At 36.1% G+C, this 26,581-nt stretch overlaps 1 protein-coding gene across 4 annotated transcripts in view; it reads right to left on the reverse strand.

Moving 5' to 3' along the window:
• The window catches only part of CASK (calcium/calmodulin dependent serine protein kinase), a 223,155-nt gene that overhangs the window by 37,883 nt on the left and 158,691 nt on the right, over window positions 1–26,581 (reverse strand). For all 4 annotated transcript variants that reach the window (XM_075033580.1, XM_075033578.1, XM_075033582.1 and 1 more), the window contains exons 11-14: window positions 26,347–26,468; window positions 7,052–7,129; window positions 5,618–5,698; window positions 44–232 (exon numbers count right to left, since the gene is read on the reverse strand). In XM_075033580.1, the coding sequence (XP_074889681.1) occupies window positions 44–232; window positions 5,618–5,698; window positions 7,052–7,129; window positions 26,347–26,468 (470 nt within the window). The remainder of the gene's footprint in view (window positions 1–43; window positions 233–5,617; window positions 5,699–7,051; window positions 7,130–26,346; window positions 26,469–26,581) is intronic.

Below are 26,581 nucleotides of genomic sequence, written 5' to 3' on the forward strand. Positions count from 1 at the left end.
TACCAGTACAGAGTCAAAAAAAAGACTGAGGTTCCCTCCATACCATTGGTTCATCTGTGTTCTTCTGGAACTGCACCAGTCGAACTCGTGTTACATTCTCCATGTCCATGTCGCCGTTGGCGCTTTCTGGAGAATCTCCGTTTAAGTATGGAGAGGTGGGAGGAGGTGTAACTCTCAGCGCTTCATCACTGTAAACTTCATGTGCCACTACATCATGAGTTTGAAGTAAGGCCTAGAGGAGATTATAGCAACAAAATATCAGAATTCCATCATCTCTGATGCCCCCCGCTCATTCCTTTAAGTATTTTTGAAGCTTTTCAGAAACTAAAGGAAATCCAAGATATTTGTACCTCACTTTCTATACAGAAACTTTTCCCCTAAAGGATTCTAAGGTAAACTTCAGCAGACTGCAAATGCATACACACATACCTAGTCTTTAAAATCTACACGAGTAAACCTGATTTTCTACTGTAGAAACCTCAATGAGAATGATGCTGCTTCCCTCTCCCCTATCTTCTTGACACCTGCAAGGTGTCAGAATTAAGCTATCTTTATTTATGTGCCTAGACACAGAATTAGGAAGCTATCTTTCTGAGCAAACTATTCTATAATAATTACCCTAGTAAAATGGAAAGGTATTCAGATCCCATGGTATTTCATTCTAATAAAGACCGACTGTGGATCGGTATTGACTGAAAGAATGAAATACTGTTTTTTGTTGTTTACTAGCATCACCACTTCGATACTCTCCCCTTCCCCCAGAGCACAGACCCAGCACAACCACACTGAGTTCAAAATCCGTGATAAAAATTACAGTTTAAACCAACAAACTGCTCAAATACTAATTCATCGGTTTTATTCTGTTTCTTGATGCAAAGAATGGTACAACACATAATTGATTAAATGTATTTAAATATCTTTGATAAGCAGAACAACTGATTAAGAACTCTAAGCTAGGGCAAAGACATGAAGCCTGTATAACTGTAAAAAGTATAACATAGTATTACGAGACATAAGCTGGACAAAGTGTCAACATTTGCAAAGCAGTATTCAATAGTACCAGGCTTTTTTATGGTATGACATTCCACTGTCCTCCAGGATATCGTTAAAAGCCCCATATCACGTCCATTTCACATTTGCATTCAACTTTTAATAAGGAGTATATTATAGCTAGCTTGCTTCTGTCAAAACGCTAAATACAATTTATATGGGAACATGCTAGTTCTACTGCTATACTAACTCATCAAGGACCAGAGATAGATCCTGCCTCTATACCCAAATGGATGGGTCTTTCAGATAAGGATTGATAAATCAAGCCTAGTTCTTAGAATATCTCTACAATAGTAGAGACATCAGCCACCACCATAGTTAGGTCAATCTATATTATAGTTAACATCTTGTTAATTTTCATTTAAATGCTCATAGCTCTTAACTTGCAAAATCCATCAATCCTGCAAGGCTTGAGATTGACCACCTAGAAATTTTTTTGGCAGAGAAATCTGACTCTGCAACATCTTAGTCTTCAATTAAAATGTTTAAGCAGAACTTAAACTGAAAAAAAGGTGATAAAAAAAATCCCTACAAGGGGATTTTTATGGCCTCTACAAAATCCTAAATTTGTTCCCAAGGTAGCACTTCTAAAGTGTGCTATGTTATAAAAGACAACTTCATAAACAGTTTAAGTTCCCTTTCCTCAAATCAGTTTCAAACTATAGTTGGGAATTCAGCATTACAATGATGGAACGGAATTCCCTAAATTAGCAATGCTCTGCCCACATTCCCTCCTGTTTTTCCAGTGTTTCAAGCCCACCTACACAAATACTGTTTTTAGTTAAATACAAACCTGTATCTGCATTTTCTGTTTTTCATCTTATTTTGTCAACCACTAAGCTCAAACTCCTAGGTTTAGAGATTTAGTTTAATTCTCATTCTAGTATCTGAAAACTGTTTGCAGTTGTCCCAGATAAGAGAAGAGCAGCCATGTGCAATCATGCCTTAGCTCTGGCTGTTACAAACCCCATCCATTCTAGGAGTGAGCGTGATCTTGGCTTTGCACACAAGCACTCTTTAACGGAGTAGGATGATCTTCTGTGCTTCCTTCAGCTCAATCTGCTCAAAGCTACTTACTCAACTTCATGCACCTGCCTGTATCTGTTACACTCTCCACGCTTTAATATTACATTTCTTATGTAATTCAGGGCCTTACATTTGTTTCACATCAAATACTTGCCTTGCTTTACACTGTATTTTCAGCAATAATATACACTTTGTAGGAGGTTAAAATATGGTAATCAACATTTTTAAAGGTTCATAATTATACTAGATGACTTCTGAATGTGTTAACAAAAATTAACACAAATTCAGAAACACCAGATATTAAAGTACAGCAAGCTCAATTTAAACGTTGAAAACATTTAATATAAAGGCAGCTATTGGACTTTAAGTAAAGATACTTGTTTTCATGCATTTCTGTTAATTTCGATAATTTAGATTCCCCCCCCATTTCTTTTTCCTTTGCAGAAAATGATAATCCTGCTGAAAATAAGTTTAGTGAGAACAACTGCTTTCTACTATATCGCAGTATCATAGTCTACAAAGAACAGCGTAGGAAGGCAGATGATGATAGATGAAACTTCAATATGTAATTAAGTAAAAGTCTCCTAGTACAGCAAATGTTTCAATTCCTGCCACATACTAAACATATATAATAGAACCTTTTACAGATAATACCTGCACATTTGAAAAACTACTCAAAGTTGTGTAATGGAATAAAAGCTCCCTGAAATTTGTACACAACAAATGAGGTACTTGATAATCTTCTAAAGAATTCTTAAATTAACTATCTGCTGAAAGACCTTTATGCAAAATTTATACACGTTTCTTTAAATTAAAATGTTAAGCTTGTACAGACTAAATTCATAATTTATTCCTGTACCCATAAGGCAAGCAAGGGTAAAACAAATCTAAAACAACAAAAAACTTTGAACTTGAAGATCTCAGTGCCAGTAAGAGTACTTACAAACACATACTTTATTGGCTTTGGTTCTGTAAAGGCCTATACATAGTCTAAGCCACTAACACTGTGTTTAAGTAAACGAGACAGACTATACTCCATTGTCTTCCGATTAGGCATACACATTAGGTAATAATATAAGTAATAGTAAAATACTCTGTTATCATACAGGTATTAATGCACATGATCCTACTTATTACACTTCATTGCTTCAGTCTCAGTGCGTCAGAGCTCAGCGACTTACTAACCAGAGCATTGCTCTGTACGATGTTTGGTAAACACATGGAGTGTAGGCTGACAATATTGTTTTATACAGTTATTTCCTTTCCTAATAGTATCTATTTTAAAGGCTTTGCCTCTGAAGGAAAGTCTGGCAGAATGCCACATATATAAGAATAACTTTGTAAGGTCTGCTACCTTATAAAAGGTGTATCTGGGAGCAGGAGTAGGAATGATGGGAGAGGACGGGATTGCCTCTGACATCTGAAGACTCTTTGGTATCTGCACCCTAAAGGTATGGTTCCACAGCAACGTATGCTGATTTAACTGCTGCTTTACATGTCTGTGCCATTCCTCTCTAACCCGGATTGCGTGTTTCTGTCCCCTTCCTCATTCTGACTCTGGCAGCATTCCAGTTGTCCCCAATTCTTTTTTGCTAAATGGATAACTGTTTGGTTGAAGCAGTTTTCTACTAGTTTAGCACAGTGCAATACCGAAGTGCAGTGCCAGATGAACCTCAGAACAACTGCAAGGGAGAGGATGAAACATGGGGAGAAGGGATGGGACTCCATCAACTAGCAAATTAGCTTGGGATGCCATAGACTAACTTACTGAAATTACTCCTCATCAAAAATATTTGTTAAGGAATTGCAGCTTATTCTTTATAAAAAAATACTTTTTATAGAATTGCAGCAAAAGAATTCTGACAGATGGTTTTAAATTTATGAGGATATCAGGTGGAAATAGATACCTATAAAAGATGATTTCCAACTCACTTTTCCTGTTGCTTGATTTGTTACATGAAATTTTTATATGCCACAATCATTTTTATTGATGCCTACTCTGAAAACATACTTAAAAAATGCTCTTTCTTCACAGTGCCTAATGTTTTTGCAATACTGTGTGGTAATTATGCAAAAAAGGTAAATCAAATGAGCTGTCAGACTGAGTACCAGACAGTATTGTTCTTGTTTTTTTTTTTTAAAATCTTTCTTACAGTATGGCTGAGTACCATTCCACCTTGTTTTCTGTTCTAGCAGAAACAGAACCTTGTTTTTTGTTCAAGCAAGTATTCCTGCTAAACATTGAACCAGATTTGTTACAGACTTCAGGATAGGTATCATCTCCAGGCAATGACATATCAGTGTGTTGCTGAGTACAACATAAAAAGCCAATGTCTGCATTAGCAATTAGTGCAATGAAATAGGAATGAATCAACAAGTAAAACCATTGGGTTAGTGAGGACCCGATGTACACACTGAATGCATTGCAGGAGTTTTTACGTCTGACCAGCTTCCATCTTGCCCTGTGGGCTGAATGCCCATCAGCTGCTGGATTACACTGGCTTCTGGCGTATATCTTCGAGTTTAATTTTATCTGAAAGGAGTCTAGTTTGCATGCTCCAAGACCCTTACATGATACAAGCCAAAGCATTGTAAGGGGACAATCAGGAGATTCATTTCAAAAACACACTCCTGATCTGATTTAAAGTACTAAAAAAAATGCACCCAAAGCTACAGTGGCCATCAAAAGAACACACTGGGACATGCAGCTATCCAGATTTCATCTTATACCTGAATATGAGGTTGGTTTCAGCTCACTCTTTCCTGGAAATTAGGTTTATCCTTCAGACTTACAGTAATTCAGCTTTCAGGTAAGCCAATTCCACAAAGCCCCCTGCATATAATCCTTGTGTTAGGGAAAGTCAAATTCACGATTTTAAACCAACAATACTGTATAGCAGATTTAAGCAAATGCTTTTATTTCTGAACTTAGGAACTTCATCCACAGCATAAACAAAAGAAATCCTTTAAGCAGTTTCAAAAGACTGGACTTCAGTGACTTGAACCAAGCTATTAAGCAGTCACATCCCTGAACTTAGGACAGTTACTGCCCACAAATCAGGTTTGTGAAACAGACACAGAAGGAGTTGATCTGTAACACAAATTCACTAGACTGTACAAGCTATCAATTTATTGTAAAATAACGATAAATAAACACTTATTCTGCAATGAATTCACACACCTTTATCCTAACAAGACCTTGGGAAAAAGGAAGATCCTAGCTCTACCTGCAGACATCCAAAAGGATTCATTCTTCTTTCTATGTGCAACACAGCCCCCGCAAAAAGACAGTGAAACTGCTCCATAATTCGATTACTCCAAACTGTTGACAGTTTTCAGCACAGTAATGGGGACCAATAGTAGTAGTAATAATAATTATTTTGCCAGATCAGCGCATTAGAAATATTTATTAATAGGCCTATTGTATTGTATGCAGTTTCATCACTTGCAGATTTTAGGTAGAACTTACTGAACTTAAGTTTTCTAATATAAAGAATATTACCCCCCGCCTCCCAAACCAACAAGAGTAGCATTTGCTTACCATGAAATGAGGTTGTGTTAAAATACGCTTTAGCTCCTTTGCATCATTGTTCTCTGGGTAACATGAAATTTCTTCCAATACCTGCAAAATAAGCAGGAGAAATGCCCATAGTAACTTTCTTTTAAATAAAGCTATTAATCTAACAAATGAAAACCCTCACTGGTCTATCAGAATACCTCCAAGTAATTATACAAAAGAATATTTTTTGATAGGGAAGGGCTTAGGAGAATGTGCCCTCCCCACCCCCTCAAGAGAATTTAATACCTCATTTCAATTTTCTTTCTGAGAGAGATTGAAGCAGAAATTTGAAGGAAACAGTTGCTCTTTTTTCAATTGACAGCATTCCTCCAACAGCTAAATATATGGAGACAGAAATGAAGTGCTAATAGGTGACACACGTCACCACCACCAATTGCTACTTTCACACATGGTCTCAATTTATTAAAACAATCAGTTTAAAAGCAGAATTAAAAATACTCATAAAACCTTCTCTCCACAAATTAAATTGTCAAAGACATCAAGTGTAGGTGGTCCATCTGCTACCCTACCTCCATGCTCCAGATTTTATAAAATCAGAGTCATATTTCAGCTTATCACTGGGGGAAGGAGGAAGGAGTAAATAAGCTTTAACTCAGTTGCCTGCAACCTGATACTTACACCTTTATTTTCACACTTGGGCAACAAAAGCAGAGTATTTTGGTTCTGGAAGCACCTCCCAGGATTAACTGCCAGAAAATTTTGCAGAATGGGACTTCAGGGTGTCTATCAGTGTGACTTCAGTTATTAAATAGTGTTTTAAAGTCTTCCTGTTCATTCTATTTTAATAGCACTATAAACAGTGTTTTCCTATGACATTACCCCCAACAACTGTACTTATTTATACTGATAATAGATAATACAACTATTTTTTTTTACTACTTGCAATAAACAAACAAAATACTATCTGTCAGGTATAAGAATTAAGAACATCTGTGTCTATCTTTCACCTTAATGGGCCACCTTCATTGCATTTCTAGGTCTGCTCTTCTTAGAATTACCTATGATAAACTTCGTTTTCCAATTTAAAAAGCTGATACCTAGAAAGATATCTTTTTCTGTGACTAAGGCACATAAATGTGAAACTTCTGCTGCAGATAAATAAACTGCACATGACAGATACTGCATTTACCCAACAGGAGTATTCCTTCTAATACCACTATTGTTGCAGGAAAGGTTAAATGATGAAACCGAGTAATATATAATCCTTACAGACATAATGGAATTTTGCAAGTTTATGCAACTTGTTATGTAACTTAAGTAAGCAATGGTAGAATTCCAGAAATAATTCAGATTATGAACCAGAATACATATCAGTATCTTAATGAAGAAAAAAAAATGTTCCACTTTAAATACAATCAAACTTTCAAAGTAAAAAATATATTTTAAAGCCATTACCTCTTTGGCTCTCTGTACAGCATCACTTGGGGGATTCCTGATTTGTGGTGAAGATTTTGTGTTTATTTTGTCGTAAAGCTGAAATAACAAGAAAACAAACTACTGAAATCATATGCTACTTTATATAAAGTAAAGATGAGCACTAACAATAGCCTGCTTATGTTATCATGACAAAGATGATTGTTAAACTGCAAGAACCACAGATGTTTTGTATACAAAATCTAGCAGCTTAGGGTTTTGGCTTTTCATTTTTAAACATTTCCTGATTTGAACAGTGCCATAGATTCAGAGTTCATAGGATGACATGGGAAAGTTCAAGAGGTTAAGGGATTCTGCAGACCTCCCATGCTTTTTCCACAGATTTACAGAAACTATATTCTTCTACTATACGTGATCCTATGAATCTTGAATAAATGCTGTAAATCATACATTCTGCTATAAAATCAAATTAATCTGCATATCCCACTTTTCTCAATAAATCAAATCATCAGACATTCCACACAGTAATTTAAATAAACCTCAGAATATGGGAAAATGCTCTTGAAGATAGAACGCTACAAAAGCCAAAGTCTTTGGAGAAGAGAAACCCAAACCTTTCGAAGAAAGAGTGCTCACAAAAAAGAGTACCCTTATTTTACTAGGATTTTCTATTAGACAGAAGAATGTCAATGTATTCAAATAGGAAATCGTAAACCTCCCAGGTTAATTATTTTTTTTAAAAAACTTTTAAACCCCCCTCAACTACGCAAAACACAATAGCAAAAGATCTATCTTCAGCTGCAAATCAAAGGTAGATATAACAGACTGTCTTTCATACAAACCTAACAGATTGTGCATGTTATAAAGGAATAAACGTATACTTAAGAATAAACAGGCACTGTAATAAGTACTATTTTCAAACAAAAAACTTTTGGCTTACATTTCAAACAACATAAAGATGGTCATGCCTGTAATTATTTCCTATTTATGTTAGACTACTACTTTGAAATATGACAGAAAAAAAGATACAAACCCCTATTCTTAAGATATTAGAGAAATTTTTATCACAATGGGGGTGGTGCAACACTGCAACAAGTTGCCCAGGGAAGTTGTAGAATCTCTCAACTTTGGAAATACTCAAAACTCAACTGAAATTCAAAATAGTAAATACACAAGGGACTCTATAACACTTTCAGCAAATCCTAACACTGTAAAGGACGAGTTGACAAGAACCCCCCCATTTAGGCTGCTCAGCAAGGAGTTCTCAGGAGCCTCCTCTGAGAAGCTCACGGCTCCACTGTTTGGCTGAGGACGGCCTCAGATGTTTGAAAAAGGGAATCTTGTCGAACCACAGAAGTGCCCTCTTCTCTTTCTCACATGAAATACCATTTGGTTTTAGAAGAGATGTAAATTGCAATAAACGCAAACCAATATCATCATCATTTTCCTTGTGTTCCTTAACAATCTAATGGACATGTTGAACATTTCAAGTCCATATGCAAACAAATACAGAAAGACGAAACAATGTCACTTCCAAAAACATTGCCTGTAGGACAGTTATACCACTTATCTTGGGGAAAGAAAAGTAGAAAAGTCAAGCTAAATCAGTTTCTTTCCCATCTGACAACTTCACCTTGTGCTGCCAAAACACTGCTGTGCTCAACAGTTTAAGCAGCCTTGACCATTGTTGACGTTTTTAAAACAAAAGCTTTCTGCTAGCTTATAGTTCAGGAGATACTTTAGTTGTGTACACAATTAGTTGTTTTTACCTTATCTTAAATAAGTTAAGAAAACCTACCCAAGCTCCAGCAACTCCAAATTATTAAGTATCACATTTTTACACCGATTAAGAAACCGCATCAAGCACTGTGTACTGAGTAAAGTGCAGCAGGAGCTGTTGAAAATGCATGATACCCAACATGAATATAATTGAATTTATTTTTCTAAAACTCACACACGCATCCTGCTTAAGATTAATGAAATCACAGAAAAGTTAGCATGAAAATATTTTTATTAGTTATTTCTAGCAATTGTTTAAAAGCTAAGTTGCTGATTTCACTCAAGTCGCTGTGTTATTGTGATCCAAAACAACTGGCAGTTTACAGAAACAACTTTTTCTCACTATCATGGCAAAGTTATCTTCTGAGATTAGGAAGGAGGCAAAAAGGAAAGTAGGAAGCAAAGTGACTCTAAGAATGTTTAGAAAAAAATCAAGGCAAAGTTCAGACTAAACAAGGGTGCATTTATTTTTCCGTAGCGCCTTCATGCTGAGGCATGGCACTTAAATGTCATCTTCCAGGACTGTTACTTACTGAGATTTGCTTCCAAGGCACCAAGCCATTAGGAGCGACTCTGACAGTACTTAAAAGAAAAACCTTAATGTTTGCATTAAGGCTTTAAGCCTATATATTACCCAAGCCACGGGATCCATTCATTGTTTCCAGAGGTAGAAGACAGCCTCAGCTAGAGAAAGGATGTATTTTTGGTAGCTTCACCAGCACACGCAGATCTATTCTAGAGAATCTTCTTCGGTGCTCTACCTCCAAAGCTCATTACAGTGGAAGGCACTCATTCCAGGGTCTAATGGAAAGACTACGTGAACAGCCTACACTGCATTACATTTTTACTATCAGTATAATGTGTTTTTCTCTAAAGTATTATCCAATCTTAACTCTAAAAAGCAAGAAGCAAACAAATCCCACAATAACTCTGAAAAGAAACTTGAACCTCCACAACTTGACATGCATTTTAAAATGGTAAATTCCTAAGTAAAACCAGGGACATTTCATGAAGGCACGATTTAAGGAAAAAAGAAATACACTTTTTCATTTGTTTAACTGGGTCACCATTACTTTAACCTCTGCGTGCAAGGAAAAAGAAAAGTGTATTTTCTGCCCAAATAAAAGACCATACATCTAAGAACAAAGAATACAAATAATACTTACAAGAGGGGGCACTATCTTGGCAGGGGGAAGGAGGAATCTCAGGCAGTCAGAAAGCATAAAGTCAGCTATGTATGAGTTTCTCCCAGGGAAGACCACAGCCAAATGCCATACCGTAAGAGAATATCAACTAAGAAATAAGACTGGTATATGTGTTTGGGGCATGCCCACAATAGATCACTGTTCAGTTCTACATTCAAAATACAGGAAAGATGTCAAGAGGCAGAGTACTCAGAAAATACTTTCCAGAAAGATCAATCATCTCTCCCCACTAGTATAACAAAATGCTTAAGGAAGACAGAAGTTCGATAAAATAAGGGAATTCAGTTTAAATGACAAAACTATCACATGATCTGAGTGAAAGGAAGTAGTCAGGACAAACTCAGAGTAGAATTAAAGCACCAATATCAACATTGCAGGTAATTAAGGGTGTAATTCATTTACTCTTTTGGGAATTTAAAAAAAAAATCAGAAACACGTGTTTTTTAAATGGTACACTCTGATTCAATTTAGTTCATGGAGTTTCTAGCTTACAAGGGGACCAGGCTACATAATTAAAATTGGCACTCCTAGCCACATATTCTATAAACAGATTAACCTTTAAAATTTCACTGTAAACAACTTACTTTGTAATTTGTTGGAAAATGATATCTATATCACTAAAACTGCTGTTTTATGCATTATTCTAAAGCAAGCCAATAGCAGTAGTAGAAAGATTTATTTCTGTATGTGAAGTTATCAATGGTCAAAGATCTCCACATGAGAAGATCCAAATGACATACAGAAAAATGTAGTTTGTCAATTCCTGTACAATATTTTGGAAGCACACATTCTAGATGTTCAGCTAGTTGTGCTCTACCTCTATGCTCTGAATTACTTTTAAAACAGGAGCTGACTGTGGCTTTCATCATATCAAGGTTTTTTTGTCTTATAGATGGGCCACAAATTCTTAGGTTTTAATTGTGGTTCTTGAAATGATGGTGAACACTGTCTTGATCTAAAACTGTTTTTAACCCCGTTTTAACAACAAAACAGCTGTACTTACATACTGACATTTGATGTCAGCAACAGAAAAATTTCCTAGTGGAGACAACCAGTATTGTTACCAAACTGTCTCAGTGTCTATTTTCATATCTCATCTGGAAACAACCTTTTGTTCAGGCCATGCAATTTCTCTCTGGTATAATGCATTATAACACTAAATTATTTTGGAGAGTAGTGGCACAAATTACAACACACAAGACAAAAGTAATTATTGCACACTAAAGACAGTAAAATGACAAGACTGTTTTCAAAACTATAAATACATATACAGCAAACCCCCATGAACCATTTATCTTGTTCAGGTTCACATGTCAATATGTATTTCTAATGCATCCTTAAGAGAAATGAAAATAATATTATGTACAAGATTGTATCAGAAGTACTATTTCTACATTAACTGTTTATGTATTCAAAGCAAAAATAAGAACTCAGAGCAAAAATAAGAATACAACCAAGATATGTATCTTTAAAAACATCTGAAGTAATAAGTGAACCGAGAAACAAAGGAAGTATTAGTACCTCTTAGTACTTGTTTTATATTTAAATTTTTCAATATACCACTTCAACAATGCTTTCACAGAATTTTTTTGGACATTAAAAAAAAAGTCTGGTTCTAAACTGTCTCTTGTTTGGTATGTACTCATGTAAACAGAAGGACGAATCCAGGATATTATTTTGTATCTCTCACTTCCAATTTTAGTAATTGTGCGTTCAGTCTGGTCAGAAATTTTTTAGCATTATGTTATTAAGCCTATTTCAAAAAACTTCAACAAATATTAGTCTTTACTGGTTACAGAATATTAGAAGCTTTCCAACAGGACATAGCAGAAGCTGGTAAGAGGAGCAAAACTTACACCATGCATTAATGCACCAGAACTGGTGAAGCAGTCCTACCTTCTTTGCAATCTTTGAAAAAAGACTGTTTTGCAATACTTTTCAAATATTTTTGCACTTAAAAAATAGCTATAGCAGAAGCAATTTAGAAGAAGGAATTTACAGCTCCATAATTTGTCTCTGAAAGCATCTGAATTAATGTGTCTAAATGAAACCTCTAAAGAAGAACATTTGTTCCCCTGGACATAAGAATCCAACACAACTTTACACAAAAGTTTTACAAAATGTTTAAGAAAAATCTGAATGAAACCTGTTTGCATGCATCACAGCTTAAAGTAAACATGACAACTGCAGCCAGGCTTTATATACTCCTGTGGTACGGAACACATTACTATGTTCAGTTAGCTACACAATTTTAATCACAGAAAACCAGCCTGTTTACAATGCTGTTGTCTTTCAGCAGCCCTGCAACTCCAAGTCCTTCAGGGACCATACCAAAGGTGGTTTCTTGTGGAACAGAATGAACTGGTTCATTCTTCACTGTCCTCAACAGAATGCTTTTCTATGTAATACTAACAGACTTTCAGCAGGGCAAAATCTGTATGTGCCCTAACAATGGGCTTTCTTTTTGCTGGGATGCTCCAATTTCAAGCAAATAACCCTGCCCCCTCACCCCAGTAGCCCAACCTCCAACAATTTCACTCAGCAATAAGCATAAACATAACAATTAAAAATTTCTAATAATGAAAAAACCAAAATTGTTGTAAAATGCCACAGCAATTGTAACCATTGGAATTTCCAGACTTTTGAATACTTTGCGTCTCAATCTCACTCCTCAGCACCAGTTCTTCTGCATTTGCTGCAAGAAAATCAAAATTAAGAGCTTGGTCTAGAAAAGCTTAACAATCACAACTGATATATTAAGAAAACTTGATATAACAAACATAAATTGACATAATAGCTACTTAATAGAGTAGTACTGCTTCTTAAAAAGACAAGTTTTGCTTTAAATTTTGCATGCTAGAACACAAATGCTATAAAGAGAATACCCACAATAAGTCAAGTAGCGTCACTATCAGTTGACCAGCTTTTGCAGGAGTTGAGACTTTGTCTTCTGCCTGTATAAAGGGAACTCGTTTCTTCTGATATTTAAAAGCAGACAGCCCAAAGCCTAATCTGCAATCAGGGAGGCGAGTCAAAACAACACACTGTTCTCTTCTGACTAGTTTTTCAGATGTGCAGAAATTCCTTTTTAACCATTTCCTGTAAGAGGAGTCAGAATACTGTCTGAACACAACCCCCATTCAATGTCACACTGAAAAATCTAGATACATCACAACTAGCAGAAATTTCGCATCAGTGTCTGGTCTAATCTTGAATGTAATCAAAGTTAGATCACACAGTGAAATCAGTAAGTATTTTATCTATCCAAAATCTGGAAGTTTCTGTGACACAAACGAGAAACTTTTGTTAAAACATGAGTTACTGTACTGCTAGTGCATAAAACCCCATGATTTTTCAACACAAACACACATTTTGTGAGGATTCAGTTATAATTCAGACAGATACTGGGTTGCCAACCTCAAATATTAAATCCTTGAATTGAAACATCTAAAAATAATCATTAAAACATGTCCTTATATATTTGGCTTTTGCTTTCTGAACAATATAACCATATGCAACACAGTGATATTAGAGGACTGTTTTTCATCACTTTTAGGTTTTTGTACCATCTAAAAATTCTCAGGTGGGTTTGCTGCCCCTTGCACAGCAACATTTACTAACAAGTAGGCTTGTTGCTCTGTTACCTTTCACAGCTCCCTATCGTGGTACTCCATTTACCCAGAGGTTTCATGTGCTGCAAGTCTGAAAGAAATCCATGACCTCCTGAATGAAAATTCACAAGCAGTAAAAAATGGCCACTTAGATAATTGATAGACCACTTCATTCTTTCTTCTGCTAGTTCTGTTTCACATCTCCTTTTCCATGCAAAATGTTATAACCTTCCCATGGGTGCCTCTTTCCTTGGGATTCTATGCCCTCAAGGAAACACATCCCTGAAGGTAACAAGTCCTACTGGAAAACACACTGAGTAACAAGGTCACAGTCAGCAGGGGCTTTATCTTCAACTTTGTTTAAAGACAGTTTGTTCTTTTAAACCCTCTGTTTTTCACTGCTAAGGACTGTGCCTGAAGCTCACTGTTACCATTTTAGCATCAGTGACCTAACATTCATTTCCCAGCATAATTCTACAGCATGTTACAGTCCCGTCCCATGTGAAAGTCCAAAGCATATTTAAGACTCTACTTTGTGACCTCTAGAGCATTACATGTTACAGCCCTCCACAGCTTCAAACTTTTTTCTGTGTGATACACTTATTGTAGAACTGGAATATGATCAACCTTTGCATTCAAGTTCCTTACACAGTGAAACGCTGTGCAGTTAAACAGTGAACACAACTACTTCAATAGAAGCTTTCAAGAAGCAGTTTATCAGCTAAAATAAGATTCCCTGAGACAGTATTCACAGAACAAGACAGTCTGAAGCAGTCCATTAATTCTGTCTGAACAGACAAGTGTTTGCTTCTCTCCAGCCACAGAACTGACAGCTGCCACCACTGCAGCTTGCTACTTCAGGCACTCAGACTTTCAGTAACCCTGAGAGAGGTTATACTAATTTGAAATACTTGACTTCTTTCTACATATTCACATTCATGCAAAACATAAATTATTTTTTATGTAAAAAAATTCTTATAGTAGCAAAGAGAATCCCAAATTTCACTTTAATTTTGATTCTTTAGGTGACAGAACTGAAATATACATATTCTTCTTTTATTTTTTAGAGGAACTTTTATCTGCAAAAGGTAGGCCAACTGTAATCTGCTTTGAAAGTCATCTGTATTCTTACATATTTATAATGTGTTACTAGTAGAATAGAGTTACACTTGCTCCTACCTGTGTCAGAAACGAACATAAACCCAGATCTTCTTAGGCCTTTACCTACAACAGTGGGTAAGAAGAAATGATGCCAGGTAAACTCAATCAGCCCTATGGAATTTCAACTTTTACTCCAAGCTGCTTCCTTTTTTTGGCACCATGCCACATTTGGGCTTCTTCACTTGTTTTATTTTAAATCAAGAATTTTGGGGGGGAAGAAGAGAGGAGAGGAAACCCAATCAAATTGGGCAAAACATTTTTCCTCTATGTATTAGTTCAATTCCTACTGCATATGATTGGCAAGCAATTGTCTTCTAGAGAGTGACAAATTTCATTGTATTGCATACACAAAACCTGAAATTCTGACCATGCAAAACTGACATACCAATGAAGCTAAATGCCAACTGGAATTTGTTTAATACACATTAGCAGGATGTGAATAACCACATTTCTGATGCTCACAGAGGATATTACATGTTTTTTAGTGGTCGATGCCTTACTACTGGAGAAAGAGGAAATATGTTCTACTTCAAGAACTGCTATAATAAAATTCCTTGACTGTTCAGTGTGCTATACATGACAACAAACACTGCCTGTCAGATGTGGTCCTACTGAGTTATCAGAACACCATCTTAGCAAAGCACAAACCATCAAGGTTCATTCTACTGAGGATGAATATAAATTAAAGGACAGATATGGTCCTTTGTGGATCGATGGACAGATATGGTATCCGTTTTATTAAGGTGGAACCCTGAAACGATCGTAGGCTTCCTTTCAGAGGGAAAACACATCCCCCCCAACCTCGAAGAAGTGCACAGCTGAAGGACCGTGTATGCCTTGCTTTCATAGTAATCCAAGGGGTAAAAAGGAACCCAGAAAGAAATCCTCCTCATTGCCTTCACAGTGTCTGTCTATTGGTGGCAATTTGGTTACATGACAGTTGGAAGGAAAGCATACAGTCCTTTACCAGTGCTGGCAATAGGCATAGATACCAAGAGGCATTACATATGCTACCACTCAATATTTTATCATTTAAATCTTGCATTGACATATTTTGTACACTTGGAAACACCAGGGGAACTAGAAAGTTAAGGTATAGAGCATTGAAAAGGTTTTCCATTCTGTTATGTAGCTAAATGTTGGGATATCTGTTGTAACTATCTTTTGACCAAAACTTAAAAAAGTGAAAATGTATCCAAGTTTAAATCAGCTCAATAGGTTACAATCCTGTAGCAAAACTGCAGGCAGTCATGAACTGTGGGAAATCACACAAAGTTCAATCTGAAACTAAGGTTATACAAATCTGTGCAGCTCCATACACTAAATCCACTGCACTTATATATGTGGGCGTAACCATTTTTTGACTGTAGCTCTTATACTGCTAGTTTGGACAAGCAGCAATTTTAGCTTTTAAAATGATAAAGGAAATATTTCTACTTATGTGTATTACATGGCACATTGCTTTTTACAGTCTTCATAGAACACCAAATATTTTCACAATTTGCTCTAAGTCAATCTTGATCTAATTTTATTTTTTAAACTGATATAGTACAAGCAGATTCAGAGACACACTTATGCTTATACTGGTTCAGACCACATGGTCCAGTGTCAAGATGTTCAGTAATATCTGACTTGCATGTTCTATTTCTTTAAAGAGGCTAACTGTTTACCTTCAGCATTCATGAGCTATGAACAATTCTTAGCTCTATTGTAGAACGTATTCTTTTTTTGCAGAAACTACCACATGCTATGCACCTACTCTGTAAATTCAAAGCCTTCCCACTTCAGAGGTAAAAGAGCTGAGAAAAAGACTATGTTCTTACAAAATAAACTGCAGGGTGTGTGGTTTTTTTTTCCACAACTGTTCTTTTAAATTGTGCCTCTTGATTTGCTTCATATTTACCAAGAAGGGTTTTTTTTTTGTGTCACAGAAGTAACGATGATAAACAGTTATGCTAGTCCTCAAAATCACACAAGACATAATTTCATGTATAATGAATCCAGACTCCAGTACCTGACAGCATTATATTTCACTATAAATTAGGACTCTAACCTAGTAATTTGTCTCATATTTTAAGAAAAACCCATATTAATAGTCATCATAAAAATTATATTGACTGTAAAAGCTGCAGTTCTCAACAAGTGATAGCAGATGTTAAAAGATATGCCAGACAGCACATGCACGTAGCTTGCCAAAGAGGAAGAGGTTGCAATTTAGCAAAATTCTAGATCATATGCGATACATGTAGGTAAACATATGTTCTCTCAAATTGCAAAGTGCGGTAAGCAAAGCCTGGTATTGAATAATCTTAAATAAATACATGCTACACTTTAAAGTCATGGTGCCAAAACAACGATGATTTAGATGTAAGTAGACGGACTAAGATGTTTTCCTACCTCTTCAAAGGAGGTGAGAACTCTTCAATTTCTGCTGCCATGGACTGACTGCAGATATCCAGGCTATCCTTCAGTCCTCCACTGTACACTACGAGAGACCTTCAGTATGCTGTCTAATCTTTTTCTATTTCAGGAACATTCTGCCACAAGTCCCTCCAGCCATTTTTTTGGGGGGTCCTCAACTGCATTCTTATAACATAAACCAGATTTTTCTCTGTTCACATTGCAATCGTTTTAACTTCTTTTGGAAAGATAGACGAAGTTAAACTAGGATGAGATAAAGGTACTACTTTGCACACAGCAGTACCAAGAAAACTAGCACAGCAGTTGGAAAATCAGCACAATGAAATCCAATGGTCCCAATAAAAAAACCCCGCTCTCATTCTGGAATGTACCAGTAGTACTGTTATGAAAGACACAGGCTTAGATCATTATTTCACAAGGTACTTCAACATATTTGTAATCTCAAGGACACAAAAATCCTGTTATTTCGATAACAGTCCCTTGATTTTTTTTTTGCTCCATCAGATATCTAATTGAAGCTGATCTTAACAAAACCAAGGCAAACCACCTTTCAAAGATGACACCAAGCAGCTGATCAGATATAAGTAAACATAAAAGACATTAAGATGCTGAAGCGTGTGCAAAGAACAGCAACGAAGCTGGTGAAGGGTCTAGAGCACAAGTCTTATGAGGAGCGGCTGAGGGATCCAGGGTTGCTCAGCCTGGAGAAAAGGAGGCTGAGGGGAGACCTTATCGCTCTTTACACCTACTGAATGGAGGTTGTAGTGAGTTGGGGTCGGTCTCTTCTCCCAGGAAACAAGTGATAGGACGAGAGGAAATGGCCTCAAGTTGCTCCAGGGGAGGTTTAGATTGGGTATTAGGAAAAATTTCTTCACTGAAACGGCTGTCAAGCACTGGAATAGGCTGCCCAGGGAAGTGGTGGAGTCACCATCCCTGGAGGTATTTAAAAGACGTGTAGATGTGGTGCTTAGGGACATGGTTTAGTGGTGGACTTGGCAATGCTAGGTTAACAGTTGGACTTGATCTTAAAGGTCTTTTCCAACCTAAATGATTCTATGATTCTATAACCACCAGGGAAAACTAATACCCCAACACATGAAGGGCTACAAAAAGAGTTATGTTACATGGACAACCTTTGCCCCCGTCTTACTGCCCCACTTCCAATATGAACTAATGACCTATAGCAGGAACTATAGACTCAGGTTAAGCCTAAATAGGCTCATTCCCAATTCTGTCAGCTGAATTAACTTTTCAGGGTTAGATCACCATCTTGAAGAAAATGATGCTAATGAACACAAACCTTATTCCAGGGGGATACAGAATCCATATAAAACTAGCTAAATCCACAATGATTACAGAGAGTTGCCAAAGAACACAGCTTCCCACTTGTTTTGTGATACTGAGCATATCTTGCACCAGGAGGTGCTAATGCTGGAGTTAGAACCATTTTTGTTTTTCCCTATCCATGTAAACTTTTTGTAATGATATACTGAGAATAAAAATATACTGCAATGAACTCATTAGTACAAAGAACAGTCAACATGTACCAGCCAACTACTTGAATAACTGGAAGTAGGAGGCTGTGAGGCCTGACTGACTTCAAAGATAGAAGCATAGCTTATTGGGCTGTTACTGTACTGCCTTTGGGTATTTTAATGTAAACGAAGTATAGAAGAAAGCTCTCAGCACCAACAAAGCAGAAGTGTTATTCAAGATTTGTGGACTGTACGCCAGGTGCTGTAGCATTTTTTTATTTTTGTCTTTTCTCAGAGTAAGTCCCAAGCTCCTGGAGAAATAATAAATCTGAGAATCTGAAATTTTATAAGGAAAAAAAACCCCAAAAGGTAACCCTTATGGTAAAAAGGAACTCAAACTAACTTGAACTACAGTCAACATAAAAAGAAGTGAAGAAAATCTAGAAAGTCAAATATGAAAATGATCCTCTTTACCTCAAAACAATATCAGTGAAGCTAATTAAATGTTCTGCAAGTGCCAGCAATACAATTCTAGTGTTCTTTGACAGATCAGGGCCCAGTAACACAAAAAGACACTGTAATCAAGGGAATTTTTAATTCCACATGCTAAAAAAAAAGTCTACGGATTTATGCTTTTGGAGTAAGGTGTTGGCGCACACAGACACACACACGCTTGCACAGACACTCACAATGACACACCATTGACACAGGGAAGATGACATTAGGCCAAGAGGAATGGGCCAAATAGTACAATTCTAATTTAAAGTACATACTTTATTAAGCTGAATTTCACTTGATGATTCACCACATCAGTACTATGCTTGTAAATACTCAGAATGACAGAACACTAGTTAGAAATAAAACAGGTTAAGTGCAACAAAGCAACTATCACAGTGTCATGCAATCCGACCCAGAATTTTGCATTGTTGGAAAGTGGTCGATACATACATTTCTCAAAAATGAGTATTATTCAATATAAAAGTTACTGTTAGCTCTTATTTGTATTAGTCTTGTGTTTAAGAGACCCAGTCACATATCAGTATTATATAAGATATTATAAAAACATGGAAGAAAAATGGTTTCTGCTCAGAAGACTAAATATAAGACAAATTCTCTACATAAATTTGTAAGACAGAGAAGCAGGAGGAACAAGAAAACAACGAGATGATGCTGACTTGCACAGTGATCTACATATCCCAGGAACACAGAAAATGAAATGCAAAAACATGAAGGAAGTTGAAAATGGAAGGTATTTTAGAGAATGATTATGAAATAATGCAGAAGAAATTCTAGAGTAGTCTCTGCTTTTAGTGTTCTTTCAGATATGGCCTTCCAGAGAAGTTACCTTTTAGAGAAAAAGCATACTGCAGTGGTGATGATGATCCAGCCCACCCGCTGAAGGAATTCTTCAAACAGTTCTCCCTAAGGCTTGGTCATTGTTCCTTCTACATTACTTGGGAAAGGAGTTTCCATTGCAGTGTGAGAGACAGTCCCTCCCACTCCCTGGGGCTGAGCATGCTGCCTCTGCTGGACTGGGATAAAAGCCAGATTTGATTCCCCAAATAGCAAGGTGCTTTCCTGCCAACATAGTTTCTTTTCCTTTTTTTTAACAAATATTTTCCATTTGCTTTTGTCTTACAAACATATCAATTAAAGGATAATTAAAAATTGGAAAACAAGGTGTTTTAAAAATGAGAAAGGATTATTTCACATAAGCATAACATGTTCTGAGGGAGTTTAGCAAGACATCTAGCACACATACACTTTTTGATGTTTTTGCAAGAGAAACGCATTCATGTTTCACTAAAACATGTTCCACTTATTAGTTTTAACATAATCAGTAGTCAAGTATTCAAGGACCAATGTTGATCCAAAACACTTGAACCACACTATGTGATTCACATAGAAAACCATTCTTATTCAAATAAAAAAATAGAAAATTTAGACGATTCATGAAAATATTTAAGCTTTTTATACACAGCTGCTGGTTTTATTTTCTTATCTATATCATATGATTGATATTCCACCAGTCTATTTATAATATAAAAGAAAAGAAAGGAAGAAGGAAATGAAAGCATCCTGAAAATAGAAATAAAAATGTCTCTTGCTTTGTTTTTTTTCAAAGTATATAATACACTTTGCTCAGAAAAGAGCAAATCAGGGATAAATGTATGAAGAGTTTAAGATATTTCAAACAGAGAACTATAGTATCAGCCATGGCTGGACACTGCTGAATAACAGCTACTTTTACAAAAGACGTTCAAATTTACTGTGCCAACGTCCAACATTGGGAGGGTAAACAGAACAAACCAAAACAAATCCAGTAGAAAGCTTTAGCCAACCATGTAAGAGGCTAAACTGAGGTCCCAACAACATTCACTCTAGCAAAAGAGAAAGTATGTTTCCTTAAAAGTCTGGACTTCAGGACCAAATCTGTTTGGATGACTGAGCTCAAAAGAAATACTAAGGGAACTCTGAAGTGTGCACAGATGCATGTTTTTTTGAAAATTTACCATTATCAGCAAAGGATAACAGACATAAAAGCAAGATTCTCTTGAAATTAAACTCTAAAGGGAAGAAGTAGCTACACATATAGATATGATAAGTATAGCCACTCCAAAATGTATTTAATGAGTTAAAACCGTACGTGTGTAATATGTTATGCCAGCAAAAGCTAAAATAAACTTTCTTAAAAGTTCATAACACTTCTATCGCAGATATACTTGCAGAAATAACAACACTTACCTTAATGATTCCATCTATGAAAATAGTGTAACAAACTTCTTAAATTAACAGCGAAAAGCTATCAGCCTAGAGAACTATCTGACTCAGGACAGACACAGACAAAGCCAGTAGCATAGAGAGGCCCCAGTCACACAAAAGCTGATATTGTTCTCCAGCTGAGCGAAAATCTCACTTGTAAATCGAACGACATCTGCATTCAGAATCACCCACAGAAAGCGTCCCCGGAGAGGTGACCAAACTACTTGACTCAAGAGGAGAATGATTTCTCTTGTCTCCTTCAATGTAGGCAGCTGCATAAAATAGCAGCTTCTGGTTTTACTTTTTAGCAAACCTTGCTTCCTTTGATGCACCAATAGAGATGAAACATAATGTGTAAAGATCTTCCCCATTTGGCACAGCCTTGAAGCCCAGTATACTTTTCGGAAACAAATAATCATTAAAGTAAAATCCTTTGTCATGATACAGAAAATAGCCAAACACCAACGCCTCCAAAATTAGTAACCTCTTCATATTTATTTCCAACTTCTTTATCGGTACTGCTGGCACAAGACAACAATGCCTCCCAGGATCTCTTTCATGAAAGTCAACAAAAAAAATCTTAATTCAAGCATTTGATAAGGCTTCTAAAAATCTGTCAGTGGTAATAAAAAGCTGTTTCACTACTTAAATTTAACTCTGTTTTTCCATAAAGTTATTTATATTCTCTACTTAACTTTGTTACATTCTTTATGATCTAAATTGGATACCAAAATGAAACAATCTATAAAGCTTTATATAGGCATAAACCCAGACAGTTCCAAGTCACACAGAGGAATGTCCTACAGCATTCACCAAAATTTTGATCATCACATTTCTAACAGAAGGGAGGAAAAAAAATAAATCTGTCCAACCCAAAGCTACTCTTTCAATTATTAAACAATAAATTTTTTTTTAGGTGGTGAATATTTCTAAATGGTTGTTCCTAGAAGGCCCTTTTCTTTACTCTCCCCAGTAAACAAAATTAAGTTTTTAATAATTTACTGTGTAACTTTTGTGTAGGAAAAAACACTCAACACAACAGAAGGATTGTGTAAAATTATGAAAAAAACACAATGCAGCTATTCAATAAGCTCACGTCAGGTCTATTGCAGGATTTGGCACAGAGTCAATATAAATTACTTTGTAAGTAGTTGGCACCTTTTCCCCCCTTGTTTTGAACAGCTTTGGCACCCAAATAGTGGAAGAGAGTCTTAAAATAGTTATCTAAACAGACATACAGAAATGAATCAATTAAAAACAATCAATGGGATGACAGGAACCCTGCCTTCTATGGCCTTCAGAGGTGCCTGTCCTCATAGCATTTAAGTTAATGAATTACTCAGAAAGAGGACTTCTATTTTGTGATCTGTAATACCTGAAAAAAACAACACATGGGTAACTTGCACTTTTAACACAAAGATTGTCCTTTCTTTTTTTTACTTTCAGAAAAAGTTAGTTTAGAAGCAAAAGAACGTATTTCAGCAGTAGATGTGATCTATCATCATGTGCCTAATCTAAAAATAAGGATAACTCTTGAGAAAGAGTAGGAACATGAGAACAAATTTAACTGTGGAAAAAGTCCAAGGAAGAGGAACAGTAGTTTTAAGGCGAAGTGACAGCCACAACTTCACAACAGATTAGAAAATTCCTACTTAGTGGAATGCAATGCTTTACAGGTGACTTGTTCTGGTGGCCTCATTAACCTCAAATATTCTGAGAGGAATAAACAGTTTCCCTGACAGAACTTCATCCAAGTACAACTGACGATTTTTTCAGATTTCTGAGAGAAACTGGAATAATATCAATGCATAAACAGAAATCAACTTCCCACATATGTTACTGAAATGAAAAAGCTACCCTTTCAAATAATACTGTCTGTAACTTGCATCAGTCTTTCAAATATGTATTTCATGACATTGCAATCTTTTAGAACTTCATTTTGTATTATTCTAATCAAAGTATTTTTTGGAAGATTCTATCATCCCCCTTCTATATAGCATAATAAACCAAAAATGCTTTTTGATAGCATTTTGTTCTCACAAATATGTTATTATAGTGTGCATTTAAATGTATCCCTCTCTGTCTAAGAGAATGACCATGACTTTTAAATAAAAGAATGGTAAAATGGTATGAATTCATTGCAGCTTTTTCTTGTTTAAAAGGCTACAGCAGATCATTACAGAAATAATAGATCATCAGCGAAGTACTATGAACCAGACTGGTACTGTAAAGAACAGAAAAAAGTAAAAGTATTGCAGAAGAGTGGGTTAATGTCTGGCAGACCTGTCATACAGCTAAATACTTAAAACTAAGGCCATCTGATTTACCAAAGCCCAAGAAGTTATATGACAACATAATAATGGTTAATAAATATCTAAAACCTTTCTGCATGAGTGACACAAGTGTTTTGGTTCTTATTGTTACAGTCATGTTGTTATCTTCCTGTCCAGATTTATATTTCTTGCTCCTATTATCTGACCACCTTTCTATACTGCAGCATGCAATATAAAAAGACAGAGCAATTTAAGCATCTGCAACACAAGCTAGAAGAACTTACACTGGAAAAAAATGATTCATATTTTAATGCAAATTGCAAGATGAGTTGTTGGAGATGCAATTTAGGAAAGGCTTGAACTCTGAATCCCTCCTTCCTGCATGCTTCATATAATTTTCTCCAATGACTGTTTAATGTAAAATGCATAAATAGTTATCAAGAACAAAGATTAGAACTGTAGAGTCTTGTGCCAGAGCAATGCCCTCATCACGTAACAGCTATCTTCAGTTCCTCGAGTCATACGGGCCGCTATGTTGTGGGGAAGCTTTACCAGAAGGCTTATGCTCCCATACGGGCCAGTTCAGAACCCTGCAGCTGGGTCCTCTTCTGGAAGGAAGTATGTGTGGATTTCAATCCTTTAAACTTGAAGGATGCACAGAATCCAGGTGGCCCACTATTCACCAATCACTAAAAAAACTGTAAGAAGTGTACAAATCACCTACTACATTTTAAAGAGTTTGAACACCAAAGGAACTATGGCACCATTTACATTCAGGTCATACCCTTGCAAAGCCGCATATAGGAACTAAAGCATTCAACAATTTTTCAGAAACTCTTTAAAGTTTCTACAACCATAATCGTCTACCTGCAGATCAGATAGCTGGAATGACTCCTATTGCTGTGTGTCTTTCACTGGGTAAAAAGAATAGACATCTTATTAGATTTGTGATATTCACTGAGGTATCCAAGCTGTTAAAATTTAAGACATAGTAGTAGAATGATCATCATCTCTATGGTCACATGAGCATTTTGGTTTGATTCAGGAGTGCATTTTTGAAATGAATCTTCTGATTATGCCTACCTACCATTCTTTTGTTTTCATTGTACAGTGTTAGCAGAGCATATTTACCCTCAAATGACACTAAAATAGAAGATGCTGTTCACGTACCAGTGGTTACTCAGTCCATAGGACTGCGGTATAGCTAGTGTAAGAATTGTTGACACTGGGTCCTCAGTGTCAACTGCTTTGCTCTACAGATCTGTTATTGTTATGCTGTAGTACTTGCTAATGTGGACATAGCCTATGCCTGTGGATCTGGTTCCATTGTAAGTTTTTTCTCAGTGCAATGTGTAGATTGCTTTAGAAAAAGTTTGTCTTGCCTGAAGGCAAGTCCTCTGTCTTCAACATGGAGTATCCATACATCCCAGAAAAAAATCAGGGAAAGTTTTTTCTGCTTCTTTTTCACCTTTATTTTAGACCCCAATACTGTGTAGACACAGAAATCAATGACAGCATGATATGCTTTTGAATTTGTCCTTCAATGAGGGTCTTGGCACTCAATGTGAGGGATGAAGTGTAAGCCTGCAGTGATGCTGAAGGTCCCTGTTTTTGCAGACAGTTGAAGTTCAGCAAATACTTCTACATCAAAACTATACGTATGTTTTCCCAAACTCACACAGTTTTGGAGAAAGTACAATGTATTTGCTTCTTAGGCCTGCTTGGTTAAAAAACTATTGGGAAATATAAATAGGGTTTCTGCATGTGACAAGATAACAAGAAACTTTGAAAAGAGGAAGTCCTCAAGGCACAGAAAGATAAGTAGCGTGCAAACATTTTTGTCTCAAACACCAGACTACTTGCTTTTTAAAATTATTTTTGCAAAATAGAGCGCTTTAGTTTTCTGGAAGAAAAAGAAATCTGTGAACCATCTGATATCACAGTTGATCTGTATGTGTAGCCAGACAGTGAACTATGCTTACAGATAGACAGTGAAGAAACGGCAACCAAGTCCTGATTATGCCTACCAGGAGCACTAACCTGAATCTTCCAGCTTTGTAATTTTTGCACACTTTCTTGTGAAACACCCCCTGCTGTCTTATGGAGTAATAGCTCTCACGAACCACAGAATAATACAGATGTAAATGACTGAGCCTATTACATGCTGTGTTCAAGTATACAACAGAAACGAGCATACCTAGGTGTTTCACACAAAAAAGTCATACTTGTAAGAATATCCATAGAACTGGTCTAAGATAATTACATTACTTAAAAATAATAAAAAAGGAATGAATCTGTACAGTTATAAAGTTGCAAGTCACATTTAAAATAAAAAATATAATCCAGCCCTTACCAAAAGAAAAAAGCTTATTATGATAAATTATTTTAAAGCAGAGCTATTAATTCAAACCAAGTCATTAAGCACTTACATATTCTAAAATATTCTGTATATATAGTCCTAGAATGTATTTTTGTGTAAAGTGCTAGTTGACTGTGACATTCCACACCTAAATAAATTCATTTTTGTATGAAACAATAACAGAGAATATATTCGGGATAAACCAAAACATTATCCAATGAACAACAGACACAGAAATGCACTCAAATTGTTTATCACAGAAAACTTACATCTAGTAGCGTGTGAAGATGCTGATCCTGGAAAACACTGTGAAGAAAATCTAAGTCTTTTTCGCTGCAGTCAGTAAGTGCATGAATTTCTTCCAGGCTGTCCAGCACTTGTGAGACTGCTCCTATGGGGCAATAAACAGGAAAAAAAAAAAAAAAAGAAAGAATAAAGATCAATAAAGCAAAGACTCACAGTAAACTGAATTTTGGAAAAGGAAACTTTCACTTCATCTGGTAC

This window comes from Buteo buteo, chromosome 8 (genome assembly GCF_964188355.1).
Source record: "Buteo buteo chromosome 8, bButBut1.hap1.1, whole genome shotgun sequence".
NCBI lineage: Eukaryota > Metazoa > Chordata > Aves > Accipitriformes > Accipitridae > Buteo > Buteo buteo.